The sequence below is a fragment of the Mesoplodon bidens genome (assembly GCF_964165515.1).
Source record: "Mesoplodon bidens genome assembly, chromosome: 1".
In the NCBI taxonomy this organism is placed as follows: Eukaryota; Metazoa; Chordata; class Mammalia; order Artiodactyla; family Ziphiidae; genus Mesoplodon; species Mesoplodon bidens.
Window position 1 is genome coordinate 49,488,043 of NC_138176.1, and position 15,497 is coordinate 49,503,539.

The following is a 15,497-nucleotide window of genomic DNA, read 5'->3' on the forward strand; positions in this document are numbered from 1 at the left end:
ATGGGAGCTACTCTTCGTTGCGGTGTGCGGGCTTCTCATGGCAGTGGCTTCTCTTGTTGCGGACGGGTTCTAGGTGCGCCAGCTTCAGTAGTTGTGGCACACAGGCTTAGTGGCTCTGCAGCATGTGGGATCTTCCCAGACCAGGGATTGAACTCGTTTCCCCTGCATTGGCAGGTGGGTTCTTAACCACTGTGCCACCGAAGTCCCGAGTTACTCAATTTTAAAAAATGACTTATCTAAAACGTTTAAGACCTGAGTGAACTTGATATAAAATTGTCAGGACTGTATGAAAGTATATCAATGCATACTGAAAAAGTAGATGGATTCTAAACAAATATTCAACTTTGGAAAAGTGTGGATAAAATGATTAGCTAGCGGAATTTAGACATTATTATAATTTGAATACTAAGGAAGAATTAGTAAGGCTAGCAGGATAGCATCTATGAATGTTTGAGAAAACATATTATATAAAAAAAATACTAGATATAGTATTGTTCAATTGGATTCAGAATCCATTCACATTAGTACAGGTTCAACATTACATTGGTTAATATAAGAAAAGGGTACTTAGAGAATGCTCTGATTGTCTGAAATTAGGTTAATGATAAAAAAGAGTTAGAGGAAAAGCAATGAATAGTTGTCTGTCTTTTGTTAATATCTGACTGTGTGAATGGAGCTTCTTAGGAATGGTGACTATCATGAGTTAAAAAGAATCAGCATTAAAGAGGTTCAGGAGTTTCAGGGAGCCCTTTCAAGCACAAACCCTGTATTTATAAAGTTATCTTTATAGGAGCAAGCTCAAGGTTCTTACTGAAATATCTAGAATAGAGATTTTATTTGGAAGTTATATATAAATTCATATCTAATATAATCTCTATTACTTTGTATTTTATTGTTCTTATTAGAATTTTATATGTCAAAAATTTACGGATTTTTTTCCAGGAAGCTCCATATAGATAACCCCAGATAGATAATCCTCTCCAGTTTATCACAGTGAGCTGTACAAATATTATCACTTTGTGCATGGACCTTGAAGGTATAAATGTAGGGAAGTGTTTCTTGGTGATGTGACCTCAGTTCCTGTTGCATTCTGAGGAGTCTCCATCTGCTTCCTCATTTGTAGAATAAGGATAATGATGGGACCTCCCTCATTCTATAGCTTCGAGGATGAAATGAGTTAATACACAGAAAGGATTTAGCACAGAGCCTGGCACATAATAGCATGAAACATGCGCATACAGATATGCTTTTATCTTTTCTATAATGAGGCAAGCTGAGATTTTGCCTTCAATTTCTGGGCGTTTGGACAATGCAAACTATAGGTGTATTTAATGGCCTTTCACAATGCACTACTTGCTGAGGGCCAAGCCTGTACTGAACTCATTTCATATTCTTTTCACCTAGTACACTCTCCTTGGCAGATAGCAATTGCCCAATAAACAAACATTTGATTTACGAATTAAGGAAAAAATTAAAAAAGGGGTTGTCTTTAATCTAAGAAAAAATATTGGGCCATAGTCAGACATTGGCCACACACTTCTGGATGCCTAGTACGTTGGTACCCAACTGACGGCTCCAGCATTTGGCTATTTTCTGGATAGCTGTGCTTCAATGGATAGGTAGGAATGATCAATATATTAAAGTCTCTGTTTGCTTCCCTCAGCGAAGGAAGTTCATCATTACAAGCAGCATCACTGGGAAAAAGCATATGTTTGTCACTGACTCAGCCAAGACCTGTAAATACTTACTGGGCCTCTGCTGTGCCCAGCATGGATTTAATGCTCGGACGAGCTCTCCCGGAGTTACAACTGGTGAGTAGACACCATCTTCTCAACCTAGAGATATTTGGCTTTGAGTCTGCTGTTGATCTCTCGCCATTATTTCCTATTCATTTATACAAGGGAGCAATATAACATAGTGGTTTCACCCTTCATACTCAGAGTGGTCTCTGCATGTGCATCACCTGAGAGCTTGCCAGGGATGCAGAACCTCAGGCCCCTGAATCAGAATCTGCATTTGAAAAAGAACCCAGGTGATCTGGATGCAGATGAAAGTTTGGGAACTCCAGGCTTGAATGTGGAGCCTGGAGTTCAACAGACTCAGAGAGGTGCCACTTACTAGCTGCGTGACTTTGGACCGCTCACTTGCCCTCTCTGAGCCTTGGTGTCCTCAGTTGAGCAACTGGCCGTCCGACAGGTTTGTGCTGCGCTCCAACAGGATAGTGTGTGTGCTGTCTGTAGCTCGTCTAGAATGAGTGTCTGGCGTTCATGGCTCCATGTGACTAGTAACGGCAGCTCCTGCTTGTGGGGGGTTTTGTTAGGTGCCAGTCAATTCACAGGGGAGCTGTGTCACTGCCTCCTGCAGTCCTGGGACGGGGGATCAACTAGGAACCAAAATTGCTGAGCATTCAGACGTAGAACCAAATACAGAAAACAAAGGTGGCGTATTATTTGCAGCGAAACCAAATAAATATATAAATATTTCTTTGAAATTGCAGAGTAGCATTTCCGTGATGTTTCCAGGGAATTGGAGGTAATGAATGTAAATTAATTATGACTTACCTGCTGAGATACAGTGTGAAACATCATCAATATCAATTTTATTGTATGACATCAGTGAACATAAAATATTTATAAAGACTCCTTGGGCTTACTAGCAAAATTAGTCCTTCTAAGCCTGTTTTGCTCATAATATGCAATTTTCTCAAACTGCAAATTCTACCATCATAGGAGTTTGGGGGAATCTAACATTTGTGTGGCCTCCACCTACAATGCTGTTCCTACCTCCTTCCAGGCTCAGACCACTAAGATAAGCCTCATTCTCCAAGAATAAGTTCAAGGACAACCTCCTCCTTGAAGTTCCTCCTGATTGACTGCCCCCGTACTCCCTTCCCAGGTGGAGTTGACTACTCTCTCTTTTGTGCAGACTCCGTCTTCTCACCTGTAATGTTCTGCCCCTTTTATTTGTGGATGTGTCTGCCTCCAGTTTGCAGTGGACTGGGAGTTCCTGGAGGGCAGGGACAGTATCCCAGTACCTTTACGGTTCCAGCATGGAACAGAGGTGTGTCAAGTGAGAGATGGTTAATACATGTTTTTTTGAATGAATGAATGGATGGATGATTAGTGTGGAAATACAATCATTTACTTAATCATTCCTCTAGATTTTAAGTTTGCTTTTCATTTTCCAATAGCATAAATAATATTGCAGTAAACATCATTGGGAGAAAAATTTTCTGTATTGTGTATTATTTCTTTAAGGTAGATTTCAGTTAGATTTGGGGTACAAAGGTTGGGCATTTTTAGGTCCCTTGCTGTTTTCCTGAGTGCCATTCCCATGTCCAGTATCATTGTGCCTGTTTTATTGCATCCTTGCTGGAATAGATATTATCATGTTTATCTTTGTTCATTTATAGGGAAAAATGATTTCTCAGTGTTGTTTCATCTGGCATTTCTTTGATTGTTAAGAAGTTAGACATTTTCCAAATGTTTCTTAGTCATTCTTCTGTGAATTGTCTAAACAAGCATATTACTCTATAGTTATATTTGGTTCCCTGGGGAGAGAGAAAAATCACCAAGCTTTTACAAGTGCATAAATTCAGGGCTAAATCAGGCAGGATCTGTCAGCATTGCAGAGTGGGACCACAGGCCTTCACTCAACCCTTTCAGATGCATAGCAGGGGGCTGCAGGGATGCCGGTGGCCCTTCCATGAGCTTGTGGCTATGAGACTCTGCAGATTTGCAGTGGTTGCCCAGTATCTTGCCCTGGTTCCCTTTACCTTTTCCTTGGCTCCTGTACTCTTGAAACTCTGTTTAACCTTGGCTTCAGCCTTGCCATCTAGACTGATTTGGATATTTGTCAGCTACTTTCCTGGTGCCACAGTTAGACTGTGAGTTCCCTGCCTCCGCCCTCCACTGGTGGACAGAAACCATTCGCTCTGCTTGACATGTCAGTGGCATTGGGACATTCTTGGTATCCCTTCCTTCCATTCCTGAAAGGTTATCAACTCTTGGCTCTCCTACCTACCAATCAATCCTTCCTGCACCATTTGTCCAGCCAATTGAACCCCACTAAGCTAAGGTCTAATAATGATAACAGCACTTCCCACCAACCCCACCAGCCCCAGGAGCCCCCCTGCTTCATGCTGAATGCCTGATGCTAAGTGCTTGACATCCAGACTCTCATTCCCTGACCTCACTGTATGATCTGTCCTGTTAACAGAGCATCCTCCCCAGTGCCCTGTTGTTCTCCAGCTTCTTGCGGGGACAAATCCCTGCTCAGGACCCAGGGCTGTGATGCTCTCATTCATCTGCTACCTTCTGGGAGCCCTCCTCCCCCAGGGGGCAGCCCCTTCTTCCTGCACCTCCAACCTCTATATGAAGGCTCCCTTGAAACCCATAAAACTTCTCTGAGCCTCTCCCTGTCACCACTTTCTTTCCCTGAAATGTCCCCCTGTGGGTATTAATATAAACCACAATTAAAGCTAAGATCACTATCCCTTTAGACCGTAGTGATCAGAGGGCTGGGCATGCTTCAGATGAATCTCCTGTGCTACGGTTTGTACCTCCATGTCCTCTGTACGTCCATTTTCTGGTGGGGACTGTGGAGTCAGCCGAGTGTGAGTCCTGCTCTACCAGCTACAAGCCCTGGGACCTTGAGCAAATTGTTAATGCTCTCTTAGCCTTACTTTTCCTCATCTATAAAATGGGTATAATAATATCTACACCACAGAGTTATTGTGAGGATTAAATGAGACAATGCAGATAACATGCTTACCACTGGGCCTGGCATGTAATAAGCATGCAGGATGTGTGAACTGCTGGTGTGGATGTTACAGTCATTGCTGCTATGTGTCTGAGCAGGTCCAAGCTCTGAAGTCAGATACTGGACAATTTCTGCAAAAGCTGCAGGTCATATTCAAATTGCTTTTAGTCCTCCTTTCTTCCTTGCCTATTGTATGTGAGTGATGGTACCTAATGCCTCCTAGACACAGAACGTTCTCAAAAAGTATTTTTTAAAGTCTACCTTTTTCAGTGGGCACAGTCCCTACAATGAACCAGCCACCATTGTAGGAAAGGGGGGGGTGTCTGCTTGAGGAAATAAATGTTCATGAGCATGCTCTCAGTGGAGGCACTTCACTGTGCTTTAGATATGCACACACACACAAACACATGTACAACTGGAGCCATACAAACGCCATGTGCCCGAGCATTCTTTCCTTCTTGGTTTTAACAGGGAACAGATGGTTGGAACACAGTCATCATTTTGTTTTTTCAAAATACAAACTGGGCTTTGTATAAATCCTAGTTAATTTAAGGAATCTATCTATCAAATCCAGTTTCCTATGAATGACGTGAAGAGTGAAGTGGTGAGAACCACTCACATTCCTGGGCTCATTAGAATCATTTATTACCTCTTTCTGCAGGAGGGGAGGAAGGGAAGTGTGAAAGCTGGGAGACAACACATCTGATCCGTATTCATATTTCAGAAAATCGGATCTTAAATATTATTACCAAGGAAACTAAGCCGTGTAGAGATGAAAGATTACATTCCACAGGGCAGAGCGTAATCTTGGGAGCTCAGGTAGTTTGCAGACTTATTTGTTAAAACAACGTTTGGAGAATGGTTTGTAAAGGCAGCGAGCAGAGCGGATGACAGTGGTTAATTTTATACAAGGCTCTGCTGGCGCTGTGACACTGCCTTGAACCATGGCTCCAAGGCCTGTCAGTTGCCAGGGGGTGGAGGGCATCTTGTTTCCTCCTTCCTGTCTGAGTTTTCTTTCCTTAGTCAGTGCTAATTAGGCAGATGTGGCATTCTCGGGGCTAATCATAGGAGCTCCATGAGCTAGCATGAGGAAAAATAGGCCCCTCCATGCAGACAAAGAAAAGCCAGGACAGAGCCTGGGGCCTGTGATGTGTGGCTGCCACAAGAGCGATGGGGCCAGCATCATTCTTGTGAGTATTTATGTTTATCTGTTTCTCCCACATTGCAGACTATGATAAGTGTGTGCAAATGGCCAATCTGAGTCTTGCACACCTGGCCCAGTCCAAGCCGCTCACTTGGATCCAGAGACTGTCGTGCTCAGAAAATGCGCTGTTTGTACCCAGGCTGGAGGGTGTGGCAGGAGGCCTGCTGCACACGTCACTGGATAACTTCACTGTGGACACCAGCAAGGGGACCAGGGCACAAGGGCTCAGAGGCAGGTGGGTTTGACATATCTGTTCTCTGGGCCCAAAGCATCATGTACTTGGGGGTCTGGAGTAATCCATACGTGAAGACATTGTTTAAAGGATGTCAGATGTCTAAGAGAAGTATGCATTCATTGGGTAATTATCAACTAAATCCACAGAGATTTCCCGAAGGGCAGCTATGGGCCAGATCTATGCTAGACACGGGACAGACATCCCGTGTCTCCCTGCTGCGTTGCTCTATCTTTTGGTGGAGAAAGATCTAGGTGATGATACAAAATTGAAGGGGACAAAATAAACAAGTTGCAATAGCCTATTTAGCCAGGTACTGTTCTAAGCACTGTACCCATTAACTATTTTAGCCCTCACAACCCTGTGAAGTACTTTCTGTTTTCTCCCAGTGTGAGACTTGAACACACACAGCTGGCCCTGGAGTCTGTACTCCTAAGCTCTACATTGCCGCCACTTTCTCTTTTGATGGATTGCTTGCAATTTAATTTGCAAGGGAAAATAATGAGCTTATCAACACAACTTCACATTATAACATAATGATCCATAAATTTTAAAATAGCCTCGAAGTTGGATTACACTTACATTACAAGTTCTATAAATAGCACAGATTCACAGGCAGCGCAGGACCAATGAAGGGGGCTGTGGGAGGGAGCTGTTTTTTGGAATGAGTTATACATCTGCTTCAGCAAGAGGGTATGGGTGATTGATTTGAATTGCAATGCATATATTATATCTTAAAGTAATTCTTAGAAAATTACTGCTCTAGATTCTGTTGATGCAAAAATGCATCACCACCCACTGCAAACTAACTCAATAATGATGAAGCAAAACTATCTATTATTGTTACCGCGTAACAAACAACTCCAAAGTGTAGTGACTTAAAACAACACGCATTTTGTTATTCTGTTTCACGATTTTCGGGTTACAAATTTACGCAGGGCTTGGCTGGGCGATTCTTCTGCTTCTCTTGAGGGTACTCATCAGGACTGGTCTGGAGGCTCCAGGACTGTGTTGTGCACGTGCCCAGGCCCTCAGGGGGGATGGCTGGGATGGTGAGCTCAGCTGGGCCCTTCTCAATCCCAGTGTGGTCTCCGGCCCTCTCCACGTGGTGCCTCCATGTGGAAGGTAGTGAGGCTTCTACATGGCAGCTCAGGGCTCCAAGGGCCCAAGGTGAGCTGCCAGTCTCCTAAAAGGCTGGGCATGGAGCTGGCACAGGGTCACTTCCACCATACTCTCTTGGTCAAAGTAGTCACATGTCAGCACAGATTCAGGGGCTGCAGAAACAGACCCCACCTCCTGATGTAGGAGTGTCAAAGCATACGTGGCCATCTTTAATCTGTCATCAAACTGATAGTACTTTATAGCACTTTATAGATTAAAAGCCTGAAGAAGCCATGACTGACTCAAGGCCACCTTGAGAATGTGTTGACTGCAAAGCACCCTTCCAGTGACCTGCCAGTGAGCACGCACAGGAGGGCCTTGGCAGCACTGCATGGCAGCCAGCCTTCTTAACAGGAAGCTGAACTGGAGTCCTCAGTAATCTCTGGTTCTCCTCTAATTTTAGTTTATGAATGCCAGACTTTCACAACCCTTAGTAACTCACATCAGAGGTTATGGGTCACCTTCCATGAAAAGGGAAATCTAGGGTCTCTGGCCATCTGGAAGGTCCCCAGAAGCACAGCCCAAGACAATGACTTGGGTGCAGGTGGTTTTTGTGGAGGTGATGCCGAGAAGCAGGAGTGAGCAGGGTAAGTGAGACAGGGAAGGAGGGAAAGTGAAAAGAAAGGGGGCAGTGTCATCAAGATAGCTGCTGTGGGCAGCCAGGGCTTAATTCCATGAGAAGTGCACAGAAGTTCTCCCAGAATTGTCTGTCTGAAGGACCAGGGAATGGACACTTGTGCACCGGCTCCCATCCTGCTCTGGTGCAAGCTCGTCTGTGGGAGGTTTGAACTCTCCTATACTGTTGGGCAAGGTGGGGGGATAGAGGGGGTGGGTGAGATGCCCAAGGTGTTCAAGAAGCTCTAGGGCAGAAAGAGGACCGCATCTGAGGCTGGATCAGCACGAGCTGAGCCTGAGCTCAGGTGGAACTGCCCACCACTGCTCTGGTTGGTCTGAGGTGGGACAAGGGCTGCATCCAGCTGGCTCTGTCATCCCTGTGCATGGATGAGAGAAGTGCATCATCCTTGCTGTGGCTGGTGCAAAGATCACCCAGCCCAGGGTCTCCTTCAGGCAGAGTGCTGGAACGAGCCCAATGCCATGGAAATCCACCTACACCTACTCAGCTGTCTGCTGCGTGTGATGTTGCACTAGTTGTTTAGAACACCCGTGCCTCTCTTTCCTCATTTGTCTAGTGGTGGGAGCAGTGATGCCCACCCCACTGGATGGCTGTGGGAATTAAACGGTGTTATAGAACCCTGAAGATGGGATGAGTCTGTGATGAGTGTCCTAATGTTGGTGCCCTTCCCCTCGTCTCTAGGGGAGAAGGTAGGAACACAAACCCTCTTAAAGGGGATAGAATGGTTAAATGTTTAAGGCAGACACAGATACAGCTTTATCGCTCCCCCGAGAGTGAGGTGATTTCCAAGCAAGGGGACAGAGGAGGGCTGCATGGGGGAGTGACAGCAGGTCTTGACCAACCGTGGGTTTGGGCACAGTGAGAAGGAGGGGAGATAGGCAGGAATGCCATGAGCGAAGGTCCAGTTCCTCTTGCTACAAAACTTGGTTGAGTGCCTGCTGTGTGCCAGCCCCAAGCTGTGCACTGAGGACTCAGCAGTGAGCAGGACGGACACAGCCCCTGCCTCATGGCGCTCACAGAGGTGACAAGCACAGGGCCCGTGTGGCAGGAGCAGGTGGTGCTGTTGACCAGTGGGCCAGAGTCAGGACGGGAAGGATGGGATGGCATGCAGACACGGACACTCAAGAGCTGGGATCCCCTTCCCAGTGTCAAGCCTGAGCAGCTGTATGCTCAGCACTGCTTAGAATGGGGATGCCATCAGGGTGCCAACCCTGACATACAATCCCTGCCCCACCTACTTCATGGCACCTTTTCTGTGAGCCTTTCCTGACTGCCCTGGCCAGCACCACTGGCTCGCCTTCAAGCAGCCACCCCCAGGGTCCTTCCACCCCAACATCCACATGCATCTACCTGTCCTGTAAACGGGGAACTTCCAGAGAACAGTAACGCGCCTGTCTCCTCCTCAGCTCTGAGGCCAGCATGCGGAGACTTTCAGTAAATGGCATTATTTTCTTTAGGTTTGCATTTTTAAAAGCTTATTTTAATTGCGGTAAAATATACATAACATAAAATTCACCATTTTAACCATTTTTAAGTGGACAGTGGAGTACTGTTAAGTATATTCACATTGTTGTGCAGCCAGAATTCTTCTCATCCTGCTAAACTGAACCTATGGCCATTAAAAGACAAGTCCCCATCCCCGCTCCCTGAGACCCTGGTAACCATCATTCTACTTTCTGTTTCTATGAATTTGACTACTTTAAGGACCTCTCTCTACTGCAGAAGTGGAATCACACAGTGTTAGTCTTTTTGTGATGTGCAGTAGATGCTGCTTTTTATCCTTTTTCAACAATAGACTTGCACGTGTGGCTTGGATCACATGGGCCATGGCAGCCTGAGGCAGACAATCCCTTCCTTTCCCCAAAGGCCCTCCCTTGTGGCCTCTCTTGGCCCCTCTAGGACGGCTGGGGTATCTCCTTGTTTGAAACCCAGGAGTGCTCTGCCAGAGCCTCTCCCTGGGCACTTAGGTCGGTTCTAGATGGCATGAAAGGCACCCATCCCGCAACTCGCAGTGGGCTGGGAGCTCCCAGAAGGCAGAGCCCATGTCTGATTCACCTTTACCCTCAGTCCCTTGCCAGCTCAGGGCCTGACATCTAGTAGGGTCTCAGTCAACTTGGGTTGAACTTGCTGAAATGCACAGTATGAACAGGAGCCGAGTTAGAGCGAGGCCTCCTCCCTAGTCTCTGAAGAATGGCCCTGTGCTTGTCCCTCACCCTGCATCTGCCTTCTCTCCCCCATTGCTCCTCTTCTTCCCTTTCTAGCTCTGGCCCCTTGAACAGTGCCAGGCTCTGTGCCCGGAGCACCTGGCATCACTGATCCCAGGTTGCAGTGAGAGGTGCGGTGGCAACACCCATCCCTGCCTTGGGCCGGCTGCCTAAAGCAGTGGGGCAGGTGTGGGCTCCCTGAGGTTGGGGCCAACCTGGGTGATGAAGGGCTGATGGATCTGTTCAGGTGGTCGACCTCTTGGCCTTCCTTCTTCAGATGAGGCCCAGTGCTGGCTTTTTCCAGGGCTCTAAGTCCTGTGGCTTTGCCTCTATTCTTTCTGCTCACTCTCTATTTTGTTCATCCCTGAATGTAGCTTATCTTGGGCAGAGCTGACCCTGTGGGTAGGGCAGGGTCCCCACTTAATTCATTATTCTTCTAGGGCCTAGAACATCCTTTTTTGGCTAGAATGCTGGCTCGGCAAAGCCAACTGAATGCCGGCATGAAAGATTCTTGTTTTCAGCTCAGTATTACTAGGGGGTAGCCAACTCCAGAATCTGCAAGGATCAAGCAGGTAAGTTACCGTGTAAAGCCTTCAGGGGCCATCACAGTGGAGGTGCTGGAACATGGCTGGCCCAGCTGAAAAAGCAAACAACAGAAAAATCAGGACCCACTAAAAGCATCAGTGCTTTATACTTACTACCTCATTTTGGGACCATCACAAGTCTAGGAAATAGGAATATTCTTATTTTCTGGTTAAGGAAATGGAGGTTTGGAAGGGCTGCTTATTCAACTCAAAGGAGAGATAGTGGGAGGTTCATAGGGGGCCTGGGGGACTCTAGGGTCCCCTCTAAGATAGAAAGCCCCCAAAGCCATTCTTTCCAGTGTACTTCTGATAACCAGATCAGCCCTTGATGGGGTCTGTCTATGGATCTGTTGATTGATGAGCATGGGGCCACCACCCATACTCAGAAGGGCAGGAAGTTGCCTTCTAGGGGCATCTTACCTCATCTTGTTGACTTTCCCTGCAGGCCCTGCCCTGTACAGCTGGAGCACATCTGTTTGACCCAGAAGCCAATGACCTGTGACCCTCTCTCTGGACTGCCTGCTCAGAGCACGTGCACAGGTACGGGCCAAGCCATGGGCTCGGGGTAAAGGAAATCTTACACGTGACTTTTGCTTTCAATTTTTTGCCACTGCTTCATTTTGCTTCCCCAATAATATTCACAATCTTTTTGCTTTTCCATTAATCTCAAAACTACTTATGTAGAAGGTGAAAGATTTATTCGATCTGAAGCGAAGCCAGAGTATTCCGTCATACAGAGTGAAGTAAGTCAGAAAGGGAAAAACAAATACCGTATGCTAACACATATATATGGAATCTAAAAAAAAAGGCTCTGAAGAACGTAGGGGCAGGAGAGGAATAAAGATGCAGACATAGAGAATGGACTTGAGGACACGGGGAGGGGAAGGGTAAGCTGGGACGAAGTGAGAGAGTGGCATGGACATATATACACTACCAAATGTAAAATAGATAGCTAGTAGGAAGCAGCCGCATAGCACAGGGAGATCAGCTCGGTGCTTTGTGTCCACCTAGAGGGGTGGGATAGGGAGGGTAGGAGGGAGACGCAAGAGGGAGGAGGTATGGGGATATATGTATGTGTATAGCTGATTCACTTTGTTATAAAGCAGAAACTAACACACCATTGTAAAGCAATTATACTCCAATAAAGATGTTAAAAAAATAAATAAATAAACTACTTATGGTTGGGAAAAGCCCATGCTGTCCACCTTTGGCTTGGGCTGAGCACATAGATCCTAAATGTGTTAGCACTGGTGAAGATTCCCAGCGCTCTAGTCCAGCGTGAAGAATACCTGCTGTGGAGGGGCGTGGCTGGAAAAACGTATCATTCATTTTCTTTACAACTCTTCATATGGGCCCAGAATATCATCTCCCACTACTCACTAGAAAACATATACAGGGCAGGCAGCATTCCTCTCTGTCATATATCCTCCAGGCAGGTCCCCAGTGGGACAGAAAGACAAAGAGATTCCTGAGCTAGAGAAGATATTTATATTTGATGAGCATTAAGCCTGGGATTGGATCTGGAATACTACCAGGTGGCTCTTTACCATGAACTCTACGCAGGTCCCACCATGGTCCCTTGGGGGAGGGAGCGACGTGGAAAACGCTGGAGGGCGGGTCACTCACTCTTTGGGGATTTTTCCAAGTGCTCTGTGGTCAGCCCTGGATTGCCCGTCAGGGCTCTGCCTTGGGTCCCCTCCAAGACCCAAGCTGGGGGAAACCTGCGCTGGGCTGCAGGGCCATATCACCCCCTACTGTTAGGGGCCCAAGAGGGAAAGGCTTTGCTGTCTCATCTCTGTGCTCCAACTTTAGTTTCAGTTTTCACTGCCAGCAAGGTCATCTCTGCTCAGATTCTGTCTTGTCCCCAAGACCAACGCAGAAAAAAAAATAGCTGTAGTAAGTCATGCAGAGCAAGCACCGTGGCCCACCCTACCTTTGCCTCTGCTCTAGATGAGCCAACGCTGACCCGGTGAGGCTAATCAGAAGTATGTGTTCACAAATGAACTTTTCTACAAAATAGAAACAGACTCACAGACGTAGAGAACAGACTTGTGGTTGCCAAGAGGGAGGGGGTTGGGGGAAGGATGGATTGGGAGTTTGGGATTAGCAGATGCAAACTATTATATATAGGATGGATAAAGAGCAAGGTCCTATTGTATAGCACAGGGAACTATATTCAATACCCTGTGATAAACCATAATGGAAAAGAATATGAAAAAAATGTATATATATGTATAACTGAACCACTTTGCTGTATAGCAGAAATTAACACAACATTGTAGATCAACTGTACTTCAGTAAAATAAATTTTAAAAACTTATTAAAAAAAAGTATGTGTTCAGCCATCCATGCCCAGCATTGTGCGTGTGTGTGAAATAGTGTTCACACCTTTTGTATTAGGTCTCTGACAATTTGGGGCAAAAGCACAATGTGGGGCTTTGTTTCCACTTCCAGGGGCACAAAATAAGAGGAGAAGGAGCTTTACAGCCGAACCAGATCGAGAAATTGTGCATGTGGCACTGAGCCGGGATCCACGCCGTGGTTTTGGTAAGAGGGCTCCTGGCAGGGGGGGACCCAGTCTTTCCCTCTGGGCAGAGGGGAGGTGTGTGCCATCTTTCCTTTAGACTTTTCTACTCCCTTTTCCTGCCTGTCCTCTCCCAATTTGCCTTTTTCAGTGATCACTTCTTTTTCTTCCCTTTAAATGTCCCTAACCAGCAATGGGATGATGGGGTCAAAGTTTCCTTTTAGGCCTGATCAGGTTTTGGGGTAAAGATCTTGAAAACCTAAGTACAAGATAGAAAAAGACTTTTCCATCTAATACCACGTAAAAACCTTTCTCTTGTATATTTAGATTCTTAGGGATGGGGAAGAGTAGTCAGTCTTTTTCACCTCTTACTATTTACCACATTCAAAGACCCTTAAGAAGATAAGGGTTACTTGATTAAAAATCATCTTTTTTTTCCGATCTGCTTGTGTATTGGAACAAAATCCATGCACTTTGGTGGGCTGTGTTCCTAGCTGTAGTTGTGCTTATGAATGCGGGACAATCCACTTTTCTCCATCTGTCATGGAAGAGTAGAAAGAGCTGTTGGAGAATCAGAGGACCTAGGTACAAATATCAGCATTGCTACTTAGTAGCTGTGTGATCTCAAGCAAATAACCTAACGTCTCTGAGCTGCAAAATCATTAAGTATCATCTTCTTTCATATAATTGGATTATAGGTTTTGTCATTAATGAGGGAGAAGATGTAGGCAAAGTTGATCCTCGCATCTTTATATCTTCTATTATACCTGGGGGACCAGCTGAAAAAGCTAAAAAGATCAAACCAGGTATGTCTTTTTTGATTGCCAGAGATGCTGCTTTAAGGAACTGCTCTTTCTCATTTCCTTGATGGAATTATTGAGATGTCTTATTTTTCCAGGAGGGCAGATACTAGCCTTGAATCACATCAGTCTGGAGGGCTTCACATTCGACATGGCTGTTAGAATGATTCAGAATTCTCCTGACAACATAGAATTAATCATTTCTCAGTCAAAAGGTATGTGTTAACCCGCTTTCAGAAGCTGGAGAGCCTCCTTTATTTTCAGGAGTCCATTTTTACCACAGAGTACTGGGGCTTTAAGTCCGTGTAGGTCTTTTGTATTACCTCTCTCGTGGTAGTGGCTTTGTCACAAATCAATAAACTCTGCAATTTCAGGGGCAGAATGGGCTCTACCATTGCTTGTCCTGCTGAATAGGAGAAGCCTACTCTAGTTCTTTATTAGATGCAGCTATTGTGTGTTTTTCTGCCACTCTTCTCGCATGACAGGGAGGATATTCTTTCTATCAGCCAAGTCCATATTGAAAGTGGCTACTGCAGTAATTCTACATATTTAGGGTTTAGTCATGGAATCCGGTGGGAAGGAGACAGGGGGCTGTTCTTGAAGCTGAAGAACATAACAAGCATTTTGTTCTAATTTGGCTGACTCAGCATGTTAGAGATCAACCAAAAGAGTAAAGGTTTTTTTTTTTTTAAAGATGATTTTATTCGTCCTTTAGATAGCTATCCAACAATTGCCTGTACTGAAGAATAATATGACTATGTTTATTTGGGTCAGGTTTGGGGTGTTAATGGGGAGATCTTAACATCCCTTTCCCTCCCAGTTACCTGGGCTCACCACAGCTTTTTGGTTGGATGATCCTGCCATTTTCCAGCAGACTGCCTACAAAGCCAGGCCCACACTCTAGGAGCTTTGTAAAATTTCCTCTCATGTACAGAAATGCTTCATGTCACACCAGCCAGCATTTTCTGGGTCCTAAATGCAGTCACCCCGTTGGCCTTGGCCTCTGAAAACCACGTGCCCTCTCTCACTCTTGCACATGTACACACCATCACCAGGTGTCTTTCCAGGTGCTGCATCTGCCCTTCGTCCAGAAGCTGTGGGGGGGGGTGGGGGGTGGCAAAGCTGGGGCCTTAGCCATGTGCCTTTCATCCTGTGCTTGGACCTGACCCAGGGGCTGGCCCGGCCCTTCCACAGCACCTGCTCCAGCTCACTGCTCTGTTGGATTTCCTACACTGTCACTGTTCTTCCCACAATGTTTTAGCTGTCCTTGTATTTCCCTCCGTACTTTGCACAGGAAAGGACAGAGGGGAGCGATCAAACCATCCTATTTTTAAAATCAGGAAACATAATGCAGCTGAGCTGGGATCCATTCAGTGTCAAGGATGGCCTGCTG

The 15,497-nt window shown here is 45.8% G+C and overlaps 1 protein-coding gene across 1 annotated transcript in view; it reads left to right on the forward strand.

Moving 5' to 3' along the window:
- Positions 1-15,497, forward strand: part of FRMPD2 (FERM and PDZ domain containing 2) — a 78,114-nt gene that overhangs the window by 38,466 nt on the left and 24,151 nt on the right. The window contains exons 14-19 of the mRNA XM_081233186.1: positions 1,664-1,811; positions 5,990-6,200; positions 11,226-11,320; positions 13,235-13,327; positions 14,003-14,110; positions 14,203-14,319. Coding sequence (XP_081089312.1) covers positions 1,664-1,811; positions 5,990-6,200; positions 11,226-11,320; positions 13,235-13,327; positions 14,003-14,110; positions 14,203-14,319 — 772 coding nt within the window. The remainder of the gene's footprint in view (positions 1-1,663; positions 1,812-5,989; positions 6,201-11,225; positions 11,321-13,234; positions 13,328-14,002; positions 14,111-14,202; positions 14,320-15,497) is intronic.